The 22,692-nt window shown below is 48.4% G+C and overlaps 1 protein-coding gene across 1 annotated transcript in view; it reads right to left on the reverse strand.

Annotated features, from left to right (window-relative positions):
* The window catches only part of IGF2R (insulin like growth factor 2 receptor), a 97,404-nt gene that overhangs the window by 67,112 nt on the left and 7,600 nt on the right, over window positions 1–22,692 (reverse strand). Inside the window, exons 2-4 of the mRNA XM_057310911.1 lie at window positions 11,556–11,695; window positions 1,810–1,931; window positions 143–241 (exon numbers count right to left, since the gene is read on the reverse strand). Of these exons, the coding sequence (XP_057166894.1) occupies window positions 143–241; window positions 1,810–1,931; window positions 11,556–11,695 (361 nt within the window). The remainder of the gene's footprint in view (window positions 1–142; window positions 242–1,809; window positions 1,932–11,555; window positions 11,696–22,692) is intronic.

Genomic DNA, 22,692 nt, shown 5'->3' on the forward strand with positions numbered 1-22,692 from the left:
TTAAATCACACGGTATCTCTGCTCAAATGGAATCTGAAAACTAAAAAAGATTTTTACCCCAGAAGGTTTGTGCCCAGTATTTCAAATCTTAAAGGTCCCAGAATGTCCTTCATAAGCACACGACCTTGAGTCCCCCTGTTACCTCTTTATTAGCTTTAAATGTGTCTTTCTTGCAGGCGGCAGTAGTCCTCCACTCGAAGTAATGCACACAGTCTGTTGCAGTTACAAATTCAGGAGTTCCCTATTTTTAAAAAAAAGTAAAAATAAGTTACCATACTGCATATTGTAAGGGTTTTTTTTTTCTCCCCTTAAAGTTAGAAACAGTAAAGGCTAATGAAAATTTTAAAAGCAGCGAGAAGGGGGAGGAAGGAGGACACAACTGTTTTAGTTAATCAAGGTCACCGAGAAGTTCCCAAACCCAGAAATTATGAGACAAAAGCTTCGTGAAATCATGTTGGAATTTTGGTGTAACTGGTCCAAAACTGTTCTACTGCCCCAACTATGCAAGCACAGCAAACTCATGGGATGCAGTCCTCAGAGCCCTTCCACTCTCGAACTCCAAATGTTCTCTTAACCAAATGCCAACAAAATCAAAGCCAGAAAATGTGACCTCATACTTCCTGTAAGCTGAGGACGGAGGCCCATCTGGACCCGACCGAGTTCACACACCAGCCTCGCTTTAGACACCCCCACACTCAAGGGCAGCCCCTCCGCACGGACTGTAACCAGGGTCGACTCCAAAATGGTCAACCACAGCGCTGCTGGGTGATATGTGACACCAAATTTACCTCAACACTCCCACGTGCAAATCTAGGGAGCGCTTTGCAATTCTGGTTCTCATATGATGAACACAGAATTTTTGAGGGAAATCAGTTAAAATTAAAGCAGCAGCTAGCTTATTCTGTAACAAAGACCTCCACATTTCATACCACTACAAACAGATCTTTTTCTAAGGTTTCAACATAGACAAGAGTGCATCTGACAGGCTGGTCCAAAATTAACAATGTTAAGCTCTATTTTTAAAGTTCTTCAGAGGAAACATTATGGGCCTGAAGGTGCACCGAATTCTCCAATGGTACCTGAAAGCGATCTGGCAGCCTACCTGAGTTCACTCAACCTCACTTTTCTAAATACTTGGGTTCTTACTATCAGAGAACGTTCGTAGGATCTGTATACAAACTGCTTCTCCTATAAGTTAGCAATTACTTACTGAAAGTCCCTTCCTATGTACCAGAGATTAAACCCAACAACTCACATGCAATATGCAAGAGTAAGAACAAATACCATGCTTTAAACAATGATGTCCCCTTGCAATACTAGTAACATGCAAAAAAGGTGTGATGAATGGCCATTACCTACTGGCCAAGACTTCTCCTAGATAGATGTTGCTCTCTCCAATTTAATGTAAATGAGGAAACAAAAACAGTTTAAAAAAAATAATAAATGCATTGCCTTAAAAACTATCAAGATAAAATGCTAGGAAAAGAAGTTTAAGAAAGAAAAAAAAATGTATGCCTACAACATAAACACTCAACAATGTTTTGAGTTTAAACACACTAATCACCTTGAATTGTAGTTTTTACACAGGATGTAGGTCAAGTTTCACCTAAAAGTTGTAACTATGGGCTAGCGTTTGTTTATATATTGGTTCTTAATGGTGATGGTGTTTTGGTTGGTGGTTTGATGGTTCTGTTTGTGTTTTTAATTTTGCTCACTTACTCTTCCCAGAAAAACCCTATAGTAAGAATGCCTAACGGGGAAACATTTTTAACAAAAGGAACATTATAAAGTGACTTTGTGTGGACTCACCAAGGTTTTCCCACATAAGAAGGTAATGCTACTCTGGATTTTGTGATCTGGTTTTTGCTTACAGCTCTCTGTTGTGTTGAATTCCAGAAGAGATCTGGTTACAGTTTTTGAAGAAGAATCACCTATTTGGAAAGGAAAGAGCATGAACAAGCTATAAAACATTCATAACTATAAAGCCATTTCCAAGCATAAGCAAATTAAAAGTGGTACTATAATTCATCTGAAGGCTCATAAACTTACAAACTGTCCCTTCTCCAGAATCCTCCATCTAAGGAATGGCATCTCCATCCACCCAGCTGCTGTTCAAGCCCCAAACACATTACATTTGAATCTTTTCTTTCTCTCATCTACCACATTCAGTAAATCAGAAAGTTCTAATGGTTTTACCTCCATCTCTCCATCCACATCTTACCTCCATCCACATCTCACCTCTTACCTCATCTTTACCTCTTACCACATCTCACCTCTTACCACATCTTTACCTCTTACCTCCATCCACATCTCACCACCCCTACTACTGCTGGTACTAAAACCACTATCATCTCTCACCTACACTCTGGCAATAGCATAGCATTGGTCCCCTTGCCTCCACTCTTGTCCCTCACCACCATCCCCCTTTTCCCCATCTACCTCAACCAATGTGATCTTTGAAAACATAAATTAGAATATATAACTCAACAGCTTAAGTTCTTCAATAATTTCCCATCATACCTGCTATAAAATCAAAATTCTTTAGAATGGCCCACAAGTGGGGTGATTGCATTTCAGTGTGCCTGGTATGTCACTGTAATAATCCAGAATAAAATGTCTATACCATACCAATATGGTGATAGTTGGTATAGGAACAGATAAACTGACAAGCAGATTAGATATGTATGAATCAAACCTTGATATATGACAGAATAACAGATTAATGGGCAAAGAAGAGACTATTCAACAAAGGGAACTGAAAACAAAATGACAATCCATATGGGAAAAAAGATAAAAATTGGATCCCTATCTACCACGTATATGAAAATCAACTCTAAAATAATTAAAGACATAAACATCCAACTTTAGAACTCTTAGTAGAAAATATAGTTATCTTTTAGATCTTAATATATACAAATATTTAAGACTCAAAAGCATTAACTCCAAAATATTAATATATTTGACTTCTTAAATTTAGAAGTTTACATTCATCAAAAAATAGCTTAAGGAAAACAAACTAGTTATAAACTGGGAGATACACAGAACTGGCAAAGAACTGGCATCAAGAATATACATACTCACACACAACAAAAGAATAAAAAACTTTTTTTCTATAATCCTAGAAAGTGAAACAAAATAGCTTCTAACTGCAAGAACACACAAAGTGAAGAGGTAAGGGAAAACCTACACCTAGTCATGTCTTGGTGAATTTTAATATCAAAGGCAAAGAGAAAATTCTAAGGCTTCTAAGAGATAAAATAGGTCACATGCAATAGACAACCCAATATAAAATGGATAAGATCAATCAAAGGGAAGAAAAATATGTCAGTAAATATAGGAAGAGATAGATGTTCAACACTACTGGTAATCAAGGAATTGCACACTGAAACCACATGGCATACCAATTACAACCATTCCACTGACAAAAGTTAAATACCAAATGTTGGAGGAGAAATGGTAAAGCTCTCCTTTGTTACTTCAGCATGGCATTAGGTCCTAAAATTGAACATTCATGTACCCCATAAACTACATATTCAACACTTAGGTATCTACACAAAAGAAAACCAGGCACATATATAGCAGGAAACACATGAAACATGAGCAAAAACCCGGAAACAATCCGAATGCCCATCAGTAGAATAGTGGATAACTTACCTTTGGGAGAGCGACACAATATTATGTAAGAGTTTGCTGGAACGAGCCACAGTGGAAAATAACAAAATGGCCAATCTTTAGCAACATAATATTTCTGTTAACACTTTAAGCCCCAGAAAATTACACATAGCATAATATGCACTTTCTATAAAGATAAAAATCTCTCTCTCTCTCACACATGCACATGCACGCACACCGACTTTTGAGAAAGAGACAGAGACAAAGGGAAGAAAATTTTAAATATAAGCTAATTATTACTCCTACTGAAGGGAGACAGGAAGATGGAGAAAACACATAGATAGTGGTTATTCTCGGGTTACTAGATTTTGTTAAGGATGGGGCTCATCACATCCAAAAGAGCCAATTAAATAACAGAAAAAGGGCACCTGGGGGGCTCAGTTGGTTAAGTGACTATCTTCGGCTCAGGTCATGATCCTGGAGTCCCAAGATCAAGTCCCGCATCCGGCTCCCTACTCAGCGGGGAGCCTGCTTCTCCCTCTGACCCTCCTCCCTCTCGTGCGCGCGCTCTCTCTCTCTCTCTCACTCCCTAATGAAAAAAAAAATCTTAAAAGAAAAAAGGAACAGAAAAAGGTTAGTCCACGGATTAGTTAGGACTGTGTATCGTGACCTCAGGGTTACAACTGGTCCAATTCGATACAAACACCTGAGATCTTCTTTGAAAAAAAGAAATGAAGGAGGAAGAAGAGGGGGAGGGTGAAAATTAAGATGCCAGTGGAGAGGGGGTAATGGGTTTCAGAGCTGCCCCCAGAGCACCAGGCTCACAGTCCATTGGTTCTTTCTCCTGACTGCCCGCCTGCCTTTGTGCAAAGGTCTGCCTGGATCGCGCTCTCTCCCTAAAACTCCCGCGATCTGTCCGAAAATCTTTTTTCTCGGCTGAGAGCACAGAAGCCCTGCAGCCTCCGGGACCGAGGACAGCGCCCGGTGGACAGCACCGGTGGACAGCACCCGTAGCCCCGCCCACGGTAGGCGTGTCTAGCGCTGGGAAACGGGGCGGGGCTTCGACGCGCCCCTGCAGCGCTGCGCTCCAGGAGACACGGAGGGCGGGAGAGGACGGCAGGAAGCGGCACTTGCTGCGGCCAGAAGGGGGCGCTCACAGGCCGCGGCCCCCCCACCTTGAAGACCCTCCCCCACGCCTCCCGTCCCCCCCCCGGACAGCGGCCCCTTCCGGCCCTGTGCCCAGAGCTCCTGGGGGCTCCTCATAACAGCTAGGCCCGCCCTGAAAAGGAAACGCGGAGGGCCCTGGCCTCGGGCTGGGAGGGATCCAGCCAACCTTTGCCGCCGCGGCACGGGGCACCGGCATCCCTAAGCGCCAGGCCCCCATCAGCATCGCACCCGCCTGTTCACCTCGCCTTCTTCCTCTGCCCGCTCCGCCCGGTGGCCGGGACCGGCTGCCAACCGGGGCACTCGGGGAGAGGCCGCAGCGAACCGCGGCAGACAACCGCGGCAACCGGCCAGCCTGGCCGTCCTCCCCGGACGAGAGCCGGGTGAGGACTGTGGGGCCGCGGCCAGCACGCCAGGCCCACGGCCAGCTCCCGAGGACGGCGCCAAATGGGCTGGGCCGCGCTCGCCGGGCCCGCCAGACCGCGCCGGGTCCTCCAGACCGCGCGCCGGGCCCGCCAGACCACGCTCTCCAGGCCGGGTCCGCCAGACCAGACCGCACTGGCCGGGCCCCACCAGACCAGACCGCGCAGGGTCCTCCAGGCCGCGCTCTCCAGGCCGGGTCCTCCAGACCAGGCTGCGCGCGCCAGGCCCGCCAGACCGCGGTCTCCAGGCCGGGCCCGCCAGACCAGGCCGCGCTCGCCCAGGCCCGCCAGGCCGCGCCGGGTCCTCCAGACCGCGCTCTCCAGGCCGGGTCCGCCAGACCGCGCTGGGTCCGCCAGACCGCGCGCTGGGCCCGCCAGACCGCGCACTGGGTCCTCCAGACCGCGCGCTGGGCCCGCCGGACCGCGCCAGGCCCGCCAGACCGCGCGCGCCAGGTCCTCCAGACCGCGCTCTCCAAGCCGGGTCCGCCAGACCAGGCCGCGCTCGCTGGGCCCGCCAGACCAGGCCGCGCTCGCCGGGCCCGCCAGATCGCGCCGGGTCCTCCGGACCGCGCCGGGCCGCACGCGCCAGGTCCTCCAGACCACGGTCTCCAGGCCGGGTCCTCCAAACCAGGCCACGCGCGCCAGGCCCACCAGACGGCGCTCTCCAGGCCGGGTCCGCCAGACCAGGCCGCGCTCTCCAGGCCAGGCCGCGCCGGGTCCTACAGACCCTGCGTACCAGGCCCGCCAGGCCACGCTCACCAGGGCCCGCCAGACCGCGCCCGGTCCTCCAGACCGCGCTCTCCAGGCCAGGTCCGCCAGACCAGGCCGAGCTCGCCCGGGCCCACCAGACCAGACCGCGCTGGCGAGGCCCCACCAGACTAGACCGCGCCGGGTCCTCCAGGCCGCGCTCTCCAGGCCGGGTCCTCCAGACCAGGCTGCGCGCGCCAGGCCCGCCAGACCGCGGTCTCCAGGCCGGGCCCGCCAGACCAGGCCGCGCTCGCCTGGGCCCGCCAGACCAAACCGCGCTTGCCGGGCCCGCCAGGCCGTGGCGAGTCTGCCAGACCTCGGTCTCCAGGCCAGGTCCGCCAGACCGCGCCGGGTCCGCCAGACCACGCGCTGGGCCCGCCAGACAGCGCTCTCCAGGCCGGGCCCTCCAGGCCGCGCTCGCCCGGGCCCGCCAGACCAGGCCGCACTCACCCGGACCCGCCAGACCAGGCCACGCTCTACCGGCCAGGCCGCGCCCGGTCCTCTCGACCCTGCGCGCCAGGGGGCCCGCCAGGCCACGCTCGCCCGTACCCGCCAGACCAGGCCACGCTCTACAGGCCAGGCCGCGCCGGGTCCTGCAGACCCTGCGCGCCAGGCCCACCAGGCCGCACTCGCCCGTACCCGCCAGACCAGGCCACGCTCTACAGGCCAGGCCGCGCCGGGTCCTGCAGACCCTGCGCGCCAGGCCGCGCTCACCCGAGCCCGCCAGACCAGGCCGCGCTCCAGGCCTACCAGGCCTCGCCTGCAACCCTCGGCGTCCCCGGCCGAGCCCAGCCGAGCTCGCAACTCGGCCTCGCTAAGGCTGCAAGCCCTGGCAATCCCGACTTCGCAGGCGGCCTCAGGGCCCACCGCGCGGCCACCAGGCCTCCCCAACACATCGCTCAGAGCCTGTCAGACAGGCAGACAACCCTCCCCGTGCTAGTCACCAATGTGCTCCGGCAAGGTTTCCCTCATTACCCACTTTCCTTCCCTTCTTTATTGTGTCGTGTCCTTCAACGTGTACTATTCACATGTTCTTTCACCAAATGAAGAAAAGAATCCTCTCTACCCAATTTTTCCCTCCAGCTGCTGCCTCCTTTTTCTGCTCCTCTTTATATTAACACTCTTTAAGAGAGATTTCTATTCTTGCTACCACCAATTACCCACCCTGCTCAGATACTCCCCCTTGTCCCCTGCGCTGGCTGCTCCCTGAGCCACCTGACTCACTCCTTCAGCTCCAAGTCTTTGCTTTATTAAATGTCACTTTCTCAGCGATACTTACCCCCATTAAATATTCTCGAACACACACTCCTGAGACCTCCAGCACTCCTGACTCTCCCTTTTCGTTTTTACAGCACTCATCACGTTCTAGCGCACTACCTAGCGGCTGTGTGTTTGTCTATCCCCCACTTCACTGTTAGTATGTAAGCTCCACAAGAAAAGGGATTTTTGTCTGTTTTAGTGACTGATTCATCACGTATTTGTTATAAATAAATAAATGAATATTAAGTGTTGGCTGTTTCAAAATATAATTTATACATATATCTTTTAAGCTGTGACTTAACCAAGTAAAGCAGAATAAAATATACTACAATTTACTGAACCATTCCCATACAGTGAGGCTGTACCAGCATATTTGCCACAGTTACCAATGCTACCAAACCAAAACAAAAACCCAAAACAAACATCTTGTACCAAAATCTATATACAGTGCCAACTCCTCTACTGGTAGGGTTTACAAAAGTAGGTTATGGGAATATAGGTCTTAAAATTTAACAGCTATTGCCAGACTATCAGGAGAGACCATAAGACAAAAACATGAGTTATATCTAAAACTCAACCAGATTATCATCTTAAATATCCAAAAGAATTATATGGTTTTAAGAAAAGGAAAGAATACAGGGTTTAAGAGGAAGAGATTTTCACATCTTAAGAGTCAGAGATGCAAAATTCAATCCAGCAATCAACCTGGACGGCTGTTCTAGATTTCTCTGAGTGCACACAAGAATTGAACAATACAAATGTCATCTGAAGTCAGGGGCCAACCTCCTCAGAGTAAATGAAGGCACCTGATGCAGCAACTACAATGGGATTCCCTGTGTCCTACTCAGGTCACCAACAAGAAGCCAGTCAGAATCCCAGGCTCTGGCGGTAAGTAACCACAATTAACACTCTTTCCTGGTGGGTAGGTTACCTCAGTTCTGTGGGTTGGTAACAGGCTTCCTGAAGCAGAATCTATAGCTTTTAACCCTCAGAAAGATGAATTAAATTAAGACCAAAGAATTAACATTTGGGACAGCACGAGGAATGTGAACATACCCGGTGTTTTTACATACTGGCCATGTTCAACGTTGTAACTCCAATCAGTCCACAGGTTATGACGGAGCAACTGACTGAGACGTGTGACACAGTAGGACATCTAAGAGAATTTCAGGCTTACTACATTTACAAATTTAAACTACTGAATTTATAATTATTAGTGCTTAGGTTCTAATTGTCAGATCAAACATAGGAAGTATTTTAAAAGGAAATCAAATAGGTAAAACGCAAAAATCATTTTAAACGGTGGCCAAGATGGTTCAACTAGGTTGCAAACGTTGTTCACGGGTCCCCTAAAAATGACTGCTAAACTCTGCCAGATTTATACACGGAACAATATTATTTGCCTAAGGAAGAATTAATATATGATTTTTTTAATCAAAAATAATGTATTGTTTAAACCAAAGTTGGGGGTCTTAATATTCATTTCTAAGTACAAAAGCAGCCTTTATGGGCACCATAAAATGCACATCAACAATTATCTTCCCAAGAGTCACAGACGACCATCTTCCCCGTAGCAATACAGGCATGTGCCCGTTTCTAGGCTCCTTGCCAATGCTCTATGATTCAACCATTTAAACTTCTGCCAATCTGATAGAAGAAAAATGAGATTTCATTATTGCTTTGATTTGCGTTTACACCTGGCTTACTAATGAAGCTGTACTGACCATTTGGGATTTCTTCTTTTGCGAACGGCCTGTCTTCAGACTTTGCCATTTTTCCTCGGGTTGCCTGTCTTTCTTATCATTTATTAAGAGACGCTCCTACCTCCCCTACATCACATTTCTATTTTGCTAGGTTTCTTCCCAATGTTCTATTGTCATTTTACTCTTAATTTTAACTGATCTGAAACTTCTGTTATAGGATATGAAGGAGGGGTCTAAAGCTGTTTCCTAATGCATAAATAGCTAAATTACACCCCAACTTTTGGTTATACTTAAGTTCTCTCTTTTTTTTTTTTTTTTTTTTTTATCTACTGCTACACTAGCTCTTCTGGTCCTCCGATCTACTGGGAGCTCCAGTTTTTGTGGGCTTTCAAAATTCACATTTTTTCCTTTCTAGCAAGTTCATAAGAAGTTAGTTTCTCAGTTGTCTTCTCACAGCCAGGAGTTTGGATTTCCCATCAGGGTTCCCATTTTAGCTCTGCAACTGTCCAATGTGACCCTATGACTCACAAAGCAACACGGCCCAGAATAAGTACCCAAGCTCTGGAATCCACCTGTCAACATTCAAATCCATAATCATGCAACCTCTGACAAGCTCCTGTATCCATTTTGTGCTTCAGTTTCTCCATTTATAAAAATAAGGGAAAATGAAGTCACCTACTTCAAAAAGTTGTTGAATGAACTAAATAAGATATTTTAATTAAATAACATAACGCCTGGCACATAAATGCACAACAAATTTAGTTATTATTTAGGTATGAAACCAAATTTATAATAACAAATTCCATTATTTCTATTATGTAACACAAACTGGCAAAATCAGATCTGATTCAAGATTATCTCTGTGCTACTATAAGGTCATTCGCATTCATTCAAACTAGTTTGCTTTCGTGAGTTGAAGAACAGGGCAACGCAGAAAGTACCCATCATCTAACACACCATTCTCTCCCTTTGGGAGTGTGGAGCTCTGGGAAAAGTCTGTGTCATGTGTGTCTGGGAGTAAAATGAGACTGGAAACTGCTAGTTGACATCACAGTCAACCTGTACATTAGCTTCTAAATCAGCTAGTTACCTTCCGGCCTCTTCCCTTTAACCAACCTCTCCTATTCCACTGCGCCCAGCTTTCTAAAAACACATTTCACCAGATCTCCTCCCCCATTACTGTCACAAAGAATCTATAATGGATCCACTACCCACATCTCAGAAAAAATCAACTCCCCTGCCTGGCTTTCAAAGCCAGCCCAACTTGGTCATTCTCAAATTTTGTTCAGCCACGCCAACTTCACAAATCATCCTCCTAGCGACACTCACTTGTCTGCATCCGGTATCCATCTATTACACTGTACTTTCCCATCAGCCAGAAATACCGTAGTCAAATATTATAATAAAGTCAAGAGGACGACTCCCTTTTCTCTTTCTGAAAACCTGAATAACAGTGACCAACAGGCCCACCTGTGGCCTCCCTGCACAAATCATGGAAATAGAACAGCAGGAAGTTGGCCACCTCATTGGCACGTTTTTAAGCAGATCACAAAATAAAATTTGTCCAACCCAAGAGTTCAGAACCTGGTGCTTTCTCAGATCTCTGTCCCGAGCCTCAGCTCCCTCCTACTGGTGTTTCTAGTCTAGACAGTGCCCTTGTTGGGAGAGAGAGGAACCAACAGAAGTTGCCTCCACCAGCAGGCCACATAGACCTCACCCTTATCATTCCAAACATCACTTTCTAAAAGCCTTTTTAGCTGTGTTTAGGAATTTTCATTCAAAATGACAGAGCTACCACAGCAAGGCGACCCTCCCAAACTCCGAAAACTTGCCCGGTAGCCTCTCCCAGCTACCACACTGTCCCCAGTCACACAGTCTTTGCTTCATGACTGTCCTTCACCATCACATCTCACCGTTCAAACTGCCTGGTCCAAGGTCACCACGAACATTCATGCCACCAAACCCAGGGAAGCACGTGCTGCTTTTAGGTCTGCCTTCCGCCTCTCCCTTTAAGCATCTCCCCCTTTCCTGCTCCATGTGACTCGGCAGGGCTGCCACTGTGGGCCAACTTGAACCCATCATCCTCACCAGAAGAAAGGGATCCTAACCCAAAAGGAGGGCATTTGGGGAAATGAAATGAGCCCTAAAAAAGGAAAGTTTGCACTTTTTTCTCCTGGACTGGCAGTCCTTAGGACTATTAAATTTTTACTGGTCATTTTACCAATGACCACCTTTGAGCACACATAAATACAGATTCAAAGAAACACAGAAGAAAGCAGAAACATAGAAGGGGGCAAAGGGGTTGGGCACTAGAAGAAATTAGTGTGAAGCAGGGAGAAAAGTAAAGACAGGGTTTAAGAAAAACATGAGAAGGCAGAGCTAGCTATCTAGGGAACAGCCTTCCATATCAATAAATACAAATGTGCATAACTCTTCATGATTGCTCATGATTATTATTCCACTAGATGGAAGTAACCTAATTTGATCTCATGTTGGACACACGTAAACTGTTACTTTAAACCACAATAAAACAGAAAATGTGTATTACATATTACAAGCATGCATAAGCATATGTGTAGATAGCTATAGGCATTTTTGCAAAACTGGGATCCTGTACATGCAGTAACTTAAGGGTAGTTCTACTTACCCACGGAATGATAGCTGCTTGCCTTCAAGTCGTACATACAAACAGCACTGGATGGCCCACACTGGGCAATATCCACATTTCCACAGATGCTGATCTTATAACGCATGTTATTTTTGGTATCGACAGCTTCCCATGTATAACTAGAAAAGAAGAAAAACAATTTGTCACTGTCACTGATCTGCCAATAATTAAACTTCTCCCTAGTTTCACATGCAAGCCACATTTACTTAAGACTACCACAACCTAGAAGACATACTTTCATTAGCCAAAAATACTAAAGTCAAACTATGTTAAGTTGAATAGAAGCCAGGGCAGAAACCACTAAATACCACCTCACTCTGGTTCAATCCGCCCTGAAGCTGCCACAAGACTGACCATCATCAAAATATTTAAAAATTCTACAATTTAAGAATATCAACTCTCAGAAGTAACTGCTCAAGAATCATGGTGAATGTAAGATAGTAACCTTCCAATCACACTGGAATGCTAAAAAGCCAAAGGGACTGTTTGTAACTTTATGTTATACAAAAACTAGTTATAGCATGAAAGACAATTTTCTTCTGCTTTTACCTTTTACAGCTACAGTTCAGATCCAAACTGACAAGATGAAGTTGTGCAATGAATCGACTATCTGACCCAAAATCAGACAAAATTTACTTTAGCTTGATCCACTCCATCAAGCATTTAACTCACTCTCCGTTCAAGCCTCTGGGCAAAGTAAATACTGAGTTAATTGTTCAGGAGTCAATCTGCATACTTGGGACAAAATAATGGTTTGTCAGTTCTGTCAAAACAATTATTCTCAATACTCCACTCTTCCTGGGGAGAATGTTTTGTCCATTTTGTAAAATAGGGGTCATTTCCTCAGCAAGGCTAAAGACAGGAAATGAGGAAAGTAACTAAAAAGCTCCTTGCAAAATGCAAAGATACTGGATTAATTCAAATGCACTGCTGAAGAGAAGTTACATATGAACTGCTTAGCTTCAGCCTACTCAGGAGTTGGGGGGGGGGGGAGGTTGCTAAGCCCTGAGACCACTCAAGTGTAGGAGTGTATCTCTCCAAAACAGTACCACCTTGATGGTAGAAAGCGCTGGCTCACAGAAGCAGCAGTGCTCTTCCCAGAGCCCCCCTTCCCCTGGGCCGTGGGACAAAGACACGCACAAAACACTAGGCAACATGGCTCTCCCTGCCTCAAGGCAGCCCTCCCCTCCCCCCATAGCCCTGTCCAGTAAGGGAGGAGCCCCAAAAGTGGGGTTGTTGCCAGGCAAGGAGCAAGCACTCTCCTGAACCTAGGGCTGGGGACTGATCAAATTTACCTGCCAAGAAGCGAAGGGACATAAGTACACGGAAGCACTCAGGTGGGGTGGCAGAATGCTCCCCTAGTTCTGAGAGCCATGGCTGGAAACCTGAAAAACAGGCTGGTGTGCTCCAACAGTGCTGGCCTGGAGGTAAAGCCAGGCTCAAGCAGTTACCACTGAAAGATGCTTCTTTTTTCAAGTATAGTTGATACACAATGTTACCTTAGTTTCAAGTGTGCAACACGGTGATTCAGTATCTCTAGTCCTTATGCTGCGTTCACCACAAGTGTAGCTACCATCAGCCACCCGACAAGCCTATGACAATATCGCTGACCACATGCCCTATGCTGTGCCTTTTAGCCCCGGGAACTGGAAGCCTGTACCTCCTGCTCCCCTTCACCCACTTCGCCCATCCCCCTACCCTTCTTCCCTCTGTAACCACCCATTTTGAACTCAGCTTCTTTATCAGTAACCCCTTAGAGTTATCTCCTAAAGGCAGGAAGGCTAAAGGCAAAAGAAAATAACTCAAGTACTACCAGGCATGAGAAAATCATCAATAAAGGCCTGTTTCCTTTGACCTTCACTAACCTTTATTCATTTGCTTCACAAATATTTAAGGACTTCCTGCGGAGGCACTCAGGGGTGCAGCAATGATCAAAGCAGACCAGAAAAATCCCTGCCCCGCTGGAGTAGTACTGGGCGGGGGGGGGACAGAAAATAAATAGGTAAACAAATTCACATACTCGTATGCTGCCTGCTCTAGCAAAAACAAATCACGCGTGCTGGGAAATGAACAAGGGCCTACTTTAGACTTGAAAGTCTTCTGAGATAGTTATTTGTCCTGGGACTCGAACAACAAAAAGAAGCAAGTCAGGGGAAGATATGGAGGGAAGAATATAACAGCGGATGGACTAGCCACTGCTAGGCCCTGCGGATGGAATGAACTTAGCACCCTTTTGGAAGAAGGCAGTGTGGCTGTAGCAAGTTGGGGGAGGAGAGCAGCAGTGGGGGAGGCCCAGGCTGTTTTTCTGGGATATTAGACATCGAATCTAAAGCCTTAATAGTGACGTCATGAAAGTGTTTCACAATCTAAATATATGAGAGAGGTATATAAAGGTATCATTTTAGAATGAATCAACTGCTAGGAATCAACTCTAAAGAAATCCACACAGTACCTAAAATGCTATACTTTTCTTAAAAACAGAAATCCACTGTTGATTTTGCAGAGGTGAGATTTAAACAAGGTAGTTGTAAAGAGTGTGTGTTTAGGGAGCAGAAAAGAGATGAAAAAAGATGAAAATGGGGAATATTGCCTTGATTATCTGGAAATCAGTGTACCTAGAAAGAAAAATGTTGCTCTATTCAATTTTATTTCTTTCCTCCATTTGCATTTCATAATTGCTTTGTCAAGACTTATCAAAACGATAAGTGGTTATGGGAGTGAGGAGTGAGAAGGATCCTATGAAAGTATCCGAGTGCTGGCTTTTTTTCTGGGGGTTGATAGAACCACTTACTACACTGCAGCCCCTCCAGGCTGGCACCCTCAACGCCACTCACAATCCCAACTTCAAACACCTGGGTGTAGAGTCCTTCATCACATCACTTAAAAATGAAGGAACGACCACAGCGTGTTTCTAATCTATACTACACCACACCTCTGGAAGAAAATATTTGCAAGCCATGTAGAAATGCAGTCTACAACACACACACACACACACACACACACACACACACACTCTCTCTCTCTCTCTCTCTCACAACAGTGCATGGGTGCGTGTTTTAAATGTGTCTACTATACCAAGATCTCTTGCAGCAAGATAGATATGAGAGCCCAGTGGGCATTTCCTTGAATCTCTAACACTCAAACCAGTATAAAGTCTTCCAGGTCACTTCGGCTCTACACTATCCCCCACTCCCTCCAAGGGAAATGACGGGATACAAGGAGGTGGAAGAGGGAGAACCGCAAAGGCCCAAGGAAGCAGTTGGTCAATGGGAAACAGCACCCGGCAGCCCTGCCCACAGACCCAGGCTTGCGAAACCTGGCCAACATCCCCAGAGGAGGCAGCCCAGTCCCAGTAGAACTGCTCTTCTGGAGGCACCATCTGTGTGAGAACTTTGGCTTTGAAAATGAGCAAAAGCAAGCAGGTCCTTGCCATTCTACCCCATTTTCCAGAGTGTAAAGCGCAGTAAGTAAGCCAATGGACCTCTCCCATTCCCAAAAAATCCAAGTTCATTTCAGTGCACACCTGACGCTTCTAGATACACGTGTAGACCCAGGAAGTCCTCTGAACCCACAGCTGGGACGCCAGCACTACTGGCACTGCCCACACCCAATGCTGGGTCTTCTTAGGTGTCCCCAGCTGCACGGCTCCTCAGGGCAGGCATGGCCTCCCCGCGCCCAACACTGCGAAGGAAAGCTGCGGTGGGCCAGGACGGCAGCACGGTACAGCTCTCCCAGCAAAGCCACCCTTCTTCCACCATCCTGAGCACCTCGGCCCAGGAGCCAAAGATCCCGAGGCTCTGAAGATCCCTTGCCCAACGTCACACAGTTATGAAACGTGCCAGGTCCAGATATCTGAGTTCCAAGGACAAGTGTTTAACCACCAACATGAACTGCCTCATTTATTTTCAATTCTTAAGTTTTTTTAACTTCCCAGAAAATAGTTTCAGTTACAACACTGCAACTGACAAAATAGTCCACAGAACTTTAGTTTAAATCTTGTCACAATAAATGCCACTAGAATGACAGATCCCGCATTGTGTAGACTCCCAGCAGGAGCGAATCCACCTGAGGCTGGCCCCTGGGGAAACGCCCTGAACCTGTGGGAGACGCAGGCTGCCCCGTGCCACACTGCCCAAGAGACCGTTAACTTTCCAAACTCAAGTTCTCCTCCACGTTTGACACTTCTGCTGCTCTCTAGCCCCGTCCACTTCTGCTGCTCTTTTGCACGCTTCGAACTGCCAAGCACCAAAGGTGCCACGTTCTGCAGACTCTCTTCCCTCACCCACTGGTTTCTAAGGAAAGAGTATCACTCCCGTCAGCCCCCTTCCCACAGCTGCCCTCGCCCCCTTGGTGGATCCAAACTGGTTGAGGACTTCACTGAGAGGGACGCACATCTCTGACTCTCCTTCAAAATGAGTCCTCAGCTCAGCAGAGAGCTGCCCTTTGATACCCCAACCCAGAGCCCAACAGTGTCACCAGCGACTCGGACATATCCCACCGTCACTCCTTCAGATCTGGCAGGGAACAAGGGCAGAGGTCAGACACAAGGCCAATGACTTTAAGACATCTGATTTTAAGTGACTTCTGCTCCTGAAATATGCCCTAAACCTGGGCAATTAGTTTCACCATAAAAACTGAGCACACAGGCCAAGTCCTTCCCTTAAAGACAGCTTAAAACTGTCTGCCCCTGACTGCAAACCCCACGGCCTCCGCCGAGAGTGTCCTGGACGACCACAGTCAGTCTGAGTCTGTTCAGTGGCACAGAGGTTCCATTTTAACCTCATTTGGTTTCAATTTCATAATATCCTGAAAGGTGCTGGCAGATTACCAGTGAGAAGGCGGCACACAAGCAGCGCACTGTCAGCCAAGCCCGAGACAGGACGGCGTTTCTACCTTCCCAATACTGCTCCAGCCAACGCCACGCGCGGGACCCGTCCCGCTCAAGAACACACCCGTCCAGCAGCAGCAACAACACGGCAAGGCCATCTGACCCACACAACTGCCCACAGTCCAGAAGGCTTAAGGAAGAAACACAGGGCCATCTGCGCTGAATGAGGTCGGTACGTCTGTCCGGAAGGAACAAAATTCAAAAGACAAAGGCGGAAAGGTACAACTGGACAAAATGTGTAAACTATTTGAGGTTGGTGTCTTCCTGGGACACCTCTCTGGTTTTCCTCTCTGTCATCACTGAATATCTGCAAAACTGCAGTATCTTGCAAAACAGAATTTGAGTTTCTTTCATTTTTAAAACATTTTAAAATATTTTTAAAACATCTAAAATAAAGTACATAAAACTCCATTATAAAATGTAGGATATGTCCAACCTCTTAAAGGAAAAAAAAAATCTTAGAAGACTGAGCTCCTTCCCCCAACACAAAACAGCCCCATGAACCCTCATGCGCTCTTTTTCACACTTTCTGCCACAAAGCCACACTCCTGAAATATACCTTAGTTCCGTCACACTCCATGCGTCTTGGGGTTATGGTAATGGTCATGAAGCTATTAAACTTTTTATTACTGGCCTACAATTAATTATTGGTTTATAAAGCAGTATAGAGGTATGATGGAATCAGTAATAAAATTAATAAGCATGTGTGAATCTATAATTTGGTTTCTTAAAAAAAAAAAGAACAAAGCTCGGTAATACATGGGCTAAAATCACACAGCACAGTAATTGGCTAGAGGAATGTTTTTCTGAATCCAGAGTGAGCAGTGAACCTAAAATTTTAGGGACAAAGTCTTTCCAACCTGAACATCAAAAAAAGATTTTCCTATTTTTGGCCTGCATCCAAGTCCTCTTGCAGAATATTCAGGAAATCGTTTGGCTCACTTCTGCCCCTTATCATTACCAGAAAGTTTCTCAGCTCGTATATCCAGCTCGCTAACCTTCAAAAATCTGGAACAGTCTCCTAGACTTAGAAAGGGGGGTTAAGGGGGGAACGCAGGGGGAAAGGAGGGCGTGGAAAGAGGCAGGATTTCCAAAATGGACATTTGCAACAGAATGTCAAGAGCTTAATGCAACCACTGTTGTCAACAACTTTCTGTGGCTGACGCTACAAGAGAAGGATCCGATTGGGCATGATAAATCTGCACCCTGGTCTCAAGGCCAGGGGACACATGAGTTTGACACAGCATGGCAAAAGCTTATATAGGAAGTACTTCACTTCCTATTCTAACAAACCCACAAAGCTGTGGATAAAGATATGGGGCCTGAACCAAAAAAAAAAAAAAAAGCAAGAAAGTGCCAGACATTAGTTTTTGGTTTTCCCGGGTGGCTACGCAGGGTCTGGGAGCAAGAAGCCAGGTGGCTAGACAGGGGTCTGCTGGAAGCAAGGCTCTAAGTCCGCACCAGGGCTGAAGGAGCCGGGGGTGGGCAAGGGGGTGGCCCAGTGAAGTTTTAAAACCAGCACGACGAGTGACTCACAGAGGTCATGTGAAACAGAGAGGGGGGTGAGCTTCACTCGGAAAGGTGCCACGGCAAGTGGAAGGCTCCGACTCCCGCCCCACCCTGACCCGCTGTGTGGGACGCGCTTCATCTCCCGATCCCCGACTTCCTCATCTGTGAAACTCGGCTGCTGCACAAAGTCACTGTGAGGAAAAGCACGACCAGGAACGTTGGAACTTTTGAGGGACTCGGAGTTAAGGCTTTCATCTGATCAACAGAAGGCTTCAGGCTGCTTAAATATGGAGTTTACCAAAAAAAAAAAAGGTACATTGGCTTAGAGCCTCCTAAAGGAATGTCACGTAACACTGGCCAGGAAGTGGAGGGGGCAGGCCCCTGTCTTGGGCCATCTCCACAGAGCTGGGAGAGCTCAAGACAGAGACTGGGGGCCGGGGGCGCCCAGGACACACACACACACACACAGAGACACGCATGCGAACACCTGCTGCCTCCTGGGATCTCTCAGGACAAGACAGCCACTTTGGGCCTACCCACGCCTGGGCCATGTAGCCACCAGCTGCCACCAGAACAGAGGCCTGACGAATCTGGAACTCCGGCAGAGGAGCAGGGGCAAGAGGACCGGACACACCCTTCCTAAGGAGGCTCCATTGCAGTGCAAGGTGTGGAATTCTTAGTGAACTGGCAATGGCCCCCCGCACAATGCAAAACTCTCAAAAAGTACCGCCTGTCCTTCCTCTGCTCCGCCTGTGGCATTTTTGCTCGGGTCAACCCTACGGTATCAGGATGCAGGCCCGTACTTCAACCCTAAACCCTCTGTGAGTTTTTAAAAATCAGAGTAAATTACCTGGATGTTCACAGACTCTGTTCCTCATAAGCATAAAGAGAAGATGGATTCCAGGCTAAACCTCCTTAATTATACGGATGCCTGAATTCAACTGCTTTTAAAGCCAACCCAGCAGCCCACGGCACAGAATTCAAGACATAATGCTCAGTCCCCTCGTAAGCTGTCACCGGTGTCCCAGAAAAACCTCCCAGCCCCAGTGCCATTCCTTCAGAGACCGAACCATCAGGCAAGTCTGCCCTCCTAGCTGCTGGGCGGTCCGCTCAGCCGCGCGACAACGACGAGGCTGCCATCCGGTGCCCAGTCTTCACCAGGCCGGTGCGGTTGACACAGGAGAGAAGTCTCTGCTCTGAAGATGCTGGGGTCAAATGTCAGGCTGGCACCTACAGCTCAGCAAAACCTAACACCAGCTGGGAACAGGAAACACACACACACACACACACACACACAGGGCACTCTTTAGTGCCAGGCCAGGTATCACCTTCATGAATTCATTTCAAAAGAACAGCATTATCTCACCTCATCCTCAAGAGCTTTTCTGAAGAATAAGGGAAACATCTGCTGGGCAACTCTGTGCCCCGCACTTTTGCTGAATGATCTGCAAACACTGTCCCTCAACTTCACCCAACCTCTCCAGGTAGGTGCTGTCCCCACTTCAGACACAGAATGACAGCCCTCTGAGGTCCGTGACCTTGCCTTCTGTCACAAGCTGAGAAAGTGGCGAAGCCAGCACTTGAAAGAGGCCTGTCCTGCCTTAGAGCACATGTACCTCCACGACATGGCCACAGGAGAAGCGTCACCAACCGAAACGTGACCTGAAGAGAAAAGGCGGCCATTTGCTAAACTGCTACCCTCAGCAGATATCCTGCTTCTTGGTTCACTACAGAAATTAGAACAGAAACTTCCGCATTTCCATCAAATCTACCAGTCTACCTGCACCGTCCTCACACACTCCCCTCACTAAGGCCCGCCCTTCGTGGTGCCCTGGCTGCCAGAACTGTCCCCTACCTGGGGACAGCACCCGGGGTTTGTGTCCTCTCTCTTCTCCTTCCGTCTGTCCCTTCACCCCGGATCACCAATCTTTCTCTCTGGGCTGGATCACTCCCTTCAGCGTACCAACCTGTTGTAAGAGATCCTGCTTTTTACAACACTCCCCCTTGACCCCACACGCCAGCGCAGCACCCACCCATGACCCTGATCCCTTTACAGCAAACACAGCATAGCCATCCTATGCTCTCACGTTCCCTCAAAGCCAACTGGGCTTTCACCCGCCTCTCCACCAAAACCTGTGTCGCCATCACTGAAGACCTCTGCACGGCCAAATCCACTGGTCACTTCTCGGTCCTCGTGGTTCTCCGTGCTCCACGTTTGACACACCCAACCACTTTCTTCCTACAACTGGGCCTTCCCTGGGCTTCTAGAACACTGTGCTCTCTTGGTTCTTGTCCCATCTCCCTGGCAGCTCTTCATCAGCTTCCCCTACGGGTTCCCCGGCATCCGGCAGACCTCTAAAAACAGGGTCCCTCAGACTTGGCCTCCTCCGCTCCCTAAGTACTCACTCCAGTGCTTTCCAGCTACGCAACAGCAGCTCCCAAACTGACACTCCCAGCCCGAGGCACTGCCCTCAACCGAGAGCCAGGCACAGCTCCGGCTGCCCGCTCGACCTCACCACTCAGATGCTACAACGCATCTCAACATCAACATGGCCACACCGAGCTCCCTCTCTCCCCCAAACCTGCCCTCCCCATAGTTCTCCCCATCTCTGAAAACAGCAACTCCAATTACACAGACTAAATCAGAAAGTCCATCAGCTCCACCTTCAAAATATCCCATTTTGACCACTCTTCACCACACCACTTGCTACGACCCTGGTCCACTCTACTGTAACTTCTTACCTGGTCTATCAAAAAGTCCCAGCTTTCCCCTTTGGCCACCCCCACCCTATGTCACTCCTCTGTTCAAAATCCTCCCAGGGCTCCCACCTCCCCTGGCATAAAAGCCAGAGTCACTATAATGGCCTATGGGACCTGGCCCCCAGCTGCTTCTCCATCTTCCCTCCGGCCCTCTCCTTCTGTTCCCTCAGCCACTCCTCCTGCTCCAGCCACAACGGCCCCTCTGCCATGTCCTAGCCACATGAGCGAGCTCCCTGCCAGAGCATGTGATACGTGGTCCCCAGTATGAGACACCTCCTTCGAGGTCTCTGCTTGTACGTCATCTTACAGAAAGGCCTTGGAGGAATGCACCCTTCCTTAAAAAGGGGCCCCGCCCACAGCTCTTCCCACCCTCAGTGTCAACCAAAGGCCAACTCTACAAAGACAGAAAAGAGAACCACCGTGGCTTCTCACTTTGTCTGTGGTGAGGAACACATGTACAGCGCACGGCGGGCGAAGGAGCTCAGAGGCACAATGCGGGTGACTCAGTGGAGACGCACCCCTGTCACTTCTAGGAATCCACTTCTTCAGCACTTCCATTCTGGTGGTTTGGTTTTCTATTTCCAGACCAGGGGCAAAGAGCTGGAGTGTCAGGGGAGTTTTTTGTTTTCAGTACAAAGTATCACTGCACCAAGTGTAACTGGTTTCATAGTGCGGAACCTACAGACGGCAACAAATGAATTTTACACACAGAATCCAGCGGCGCATCTCCTCCTGAGCGGGCTCCCTGCGCACACACGCGTGTGGAATGTTGACAGCATTCCTGCACAAAGGCGCTGATAGAAAAGAAGGCTCCTAAGCTTTCTTCCCAGGCTGCCCACAGGCAACCAGATTTCAAAGGCCACTTTGTGCTGTTCCCACAGCCCACAGTCTTTGCCTCCATACCTTAAAGCAAAACTAAGAGTCACACCTTCAAGATCTCTCTAATTTCCTCCAACTCTCCTTGCCCGCTGAGAACCATAAGGCTTGTCAGGATCTGCTCCCTCCACCCCAGGAAGCTGTCCTACGCCTTTACTGAAGGACAGTTGCCCCAGCGCATCTAAGAGCGCGGGCTAACAGAAGAATCCCACCGAAGGTCTCTAGCTGCTCTGAAGGGCAAGTTTCATGCTCACGGGACTGGAGCGACCGGCACTCCCCCCGCCCCCGCTGCCAAGGCTTCACACCGACCTGCCCCCTGCACTGGCTAACAGAGAGACGAAAATAGGCAGATGACACAGGGCTTTGGGCACCTCAAAATCCTCGCCAGCAGCTGCTGAAGTGTGGCAGCACGGGGGAGCTGAGGAAGCGCTTGCACGGCCATCCCCCCCACCCCTGGCCTGCCTTCTGGCGCCCTGTTCCACCTCCGACACACAGCCTGGAATCCAGCACCCCGCCCCCAGCCAGGGAAGCCCAGGGAGGGCAAAGAAGGGGCCCCTGCTGACCACTGACACCCATGCAGAAGTCAGCCAGGGCTTCTTAGCCCCGACAGGAGATGAACAAGGAGACTCTCTCTCTCCCTGGATGGTGGAACTGCAGCCACCCCGGGAAGGAAGACAAGCGCCAAGAAAACTGCAGGAAGGGGCCCAGGGCCGGCCTGACATATGGCATCTGGCATCCGCCCAAAGCCGACACCTCCTATCATCAAGCTCCTCCTTGTTTGAGGGAATTTGAGTTGGGCTTTCTGCAACTCACAACTGAAGGAATCCTGAAGGATGCATACCTCAGAACCACAGACTTTTGGACGCAAAATGGACCCTGAGAATCACACGGTCCAGTGGTTTCTAAACTTTTTCAAACGATGGAAACGTTACTTTCTCAAAGAGACTCTTTCGGTGGAGTGCCAATGTAGAAAACGGCTAAAGTAGCAACACTCTCTGGTTGAGGCAGAAACCCCAAGGCACTAAGAGAGAACCCAGGGGGTGCAGAGTAACAGGCTAAAAATATCACGAAGATAATGCAGCA

This window comes from Ursus arctos, unplaced genomic scaffold (genome assembly GCF_023065955.2).
Source record: "Ursus arctos isolate Adak ecotype North America unplaced genomic scaffold, UrsArc2.0 scaffold_13, whole genome shotgun sequence".
Lineage (NCBI taxonomy): Eukaryota > Metazoa > Chordata > Mammalia > Carnivora > Ursidae > Ursus > Ursus arctos.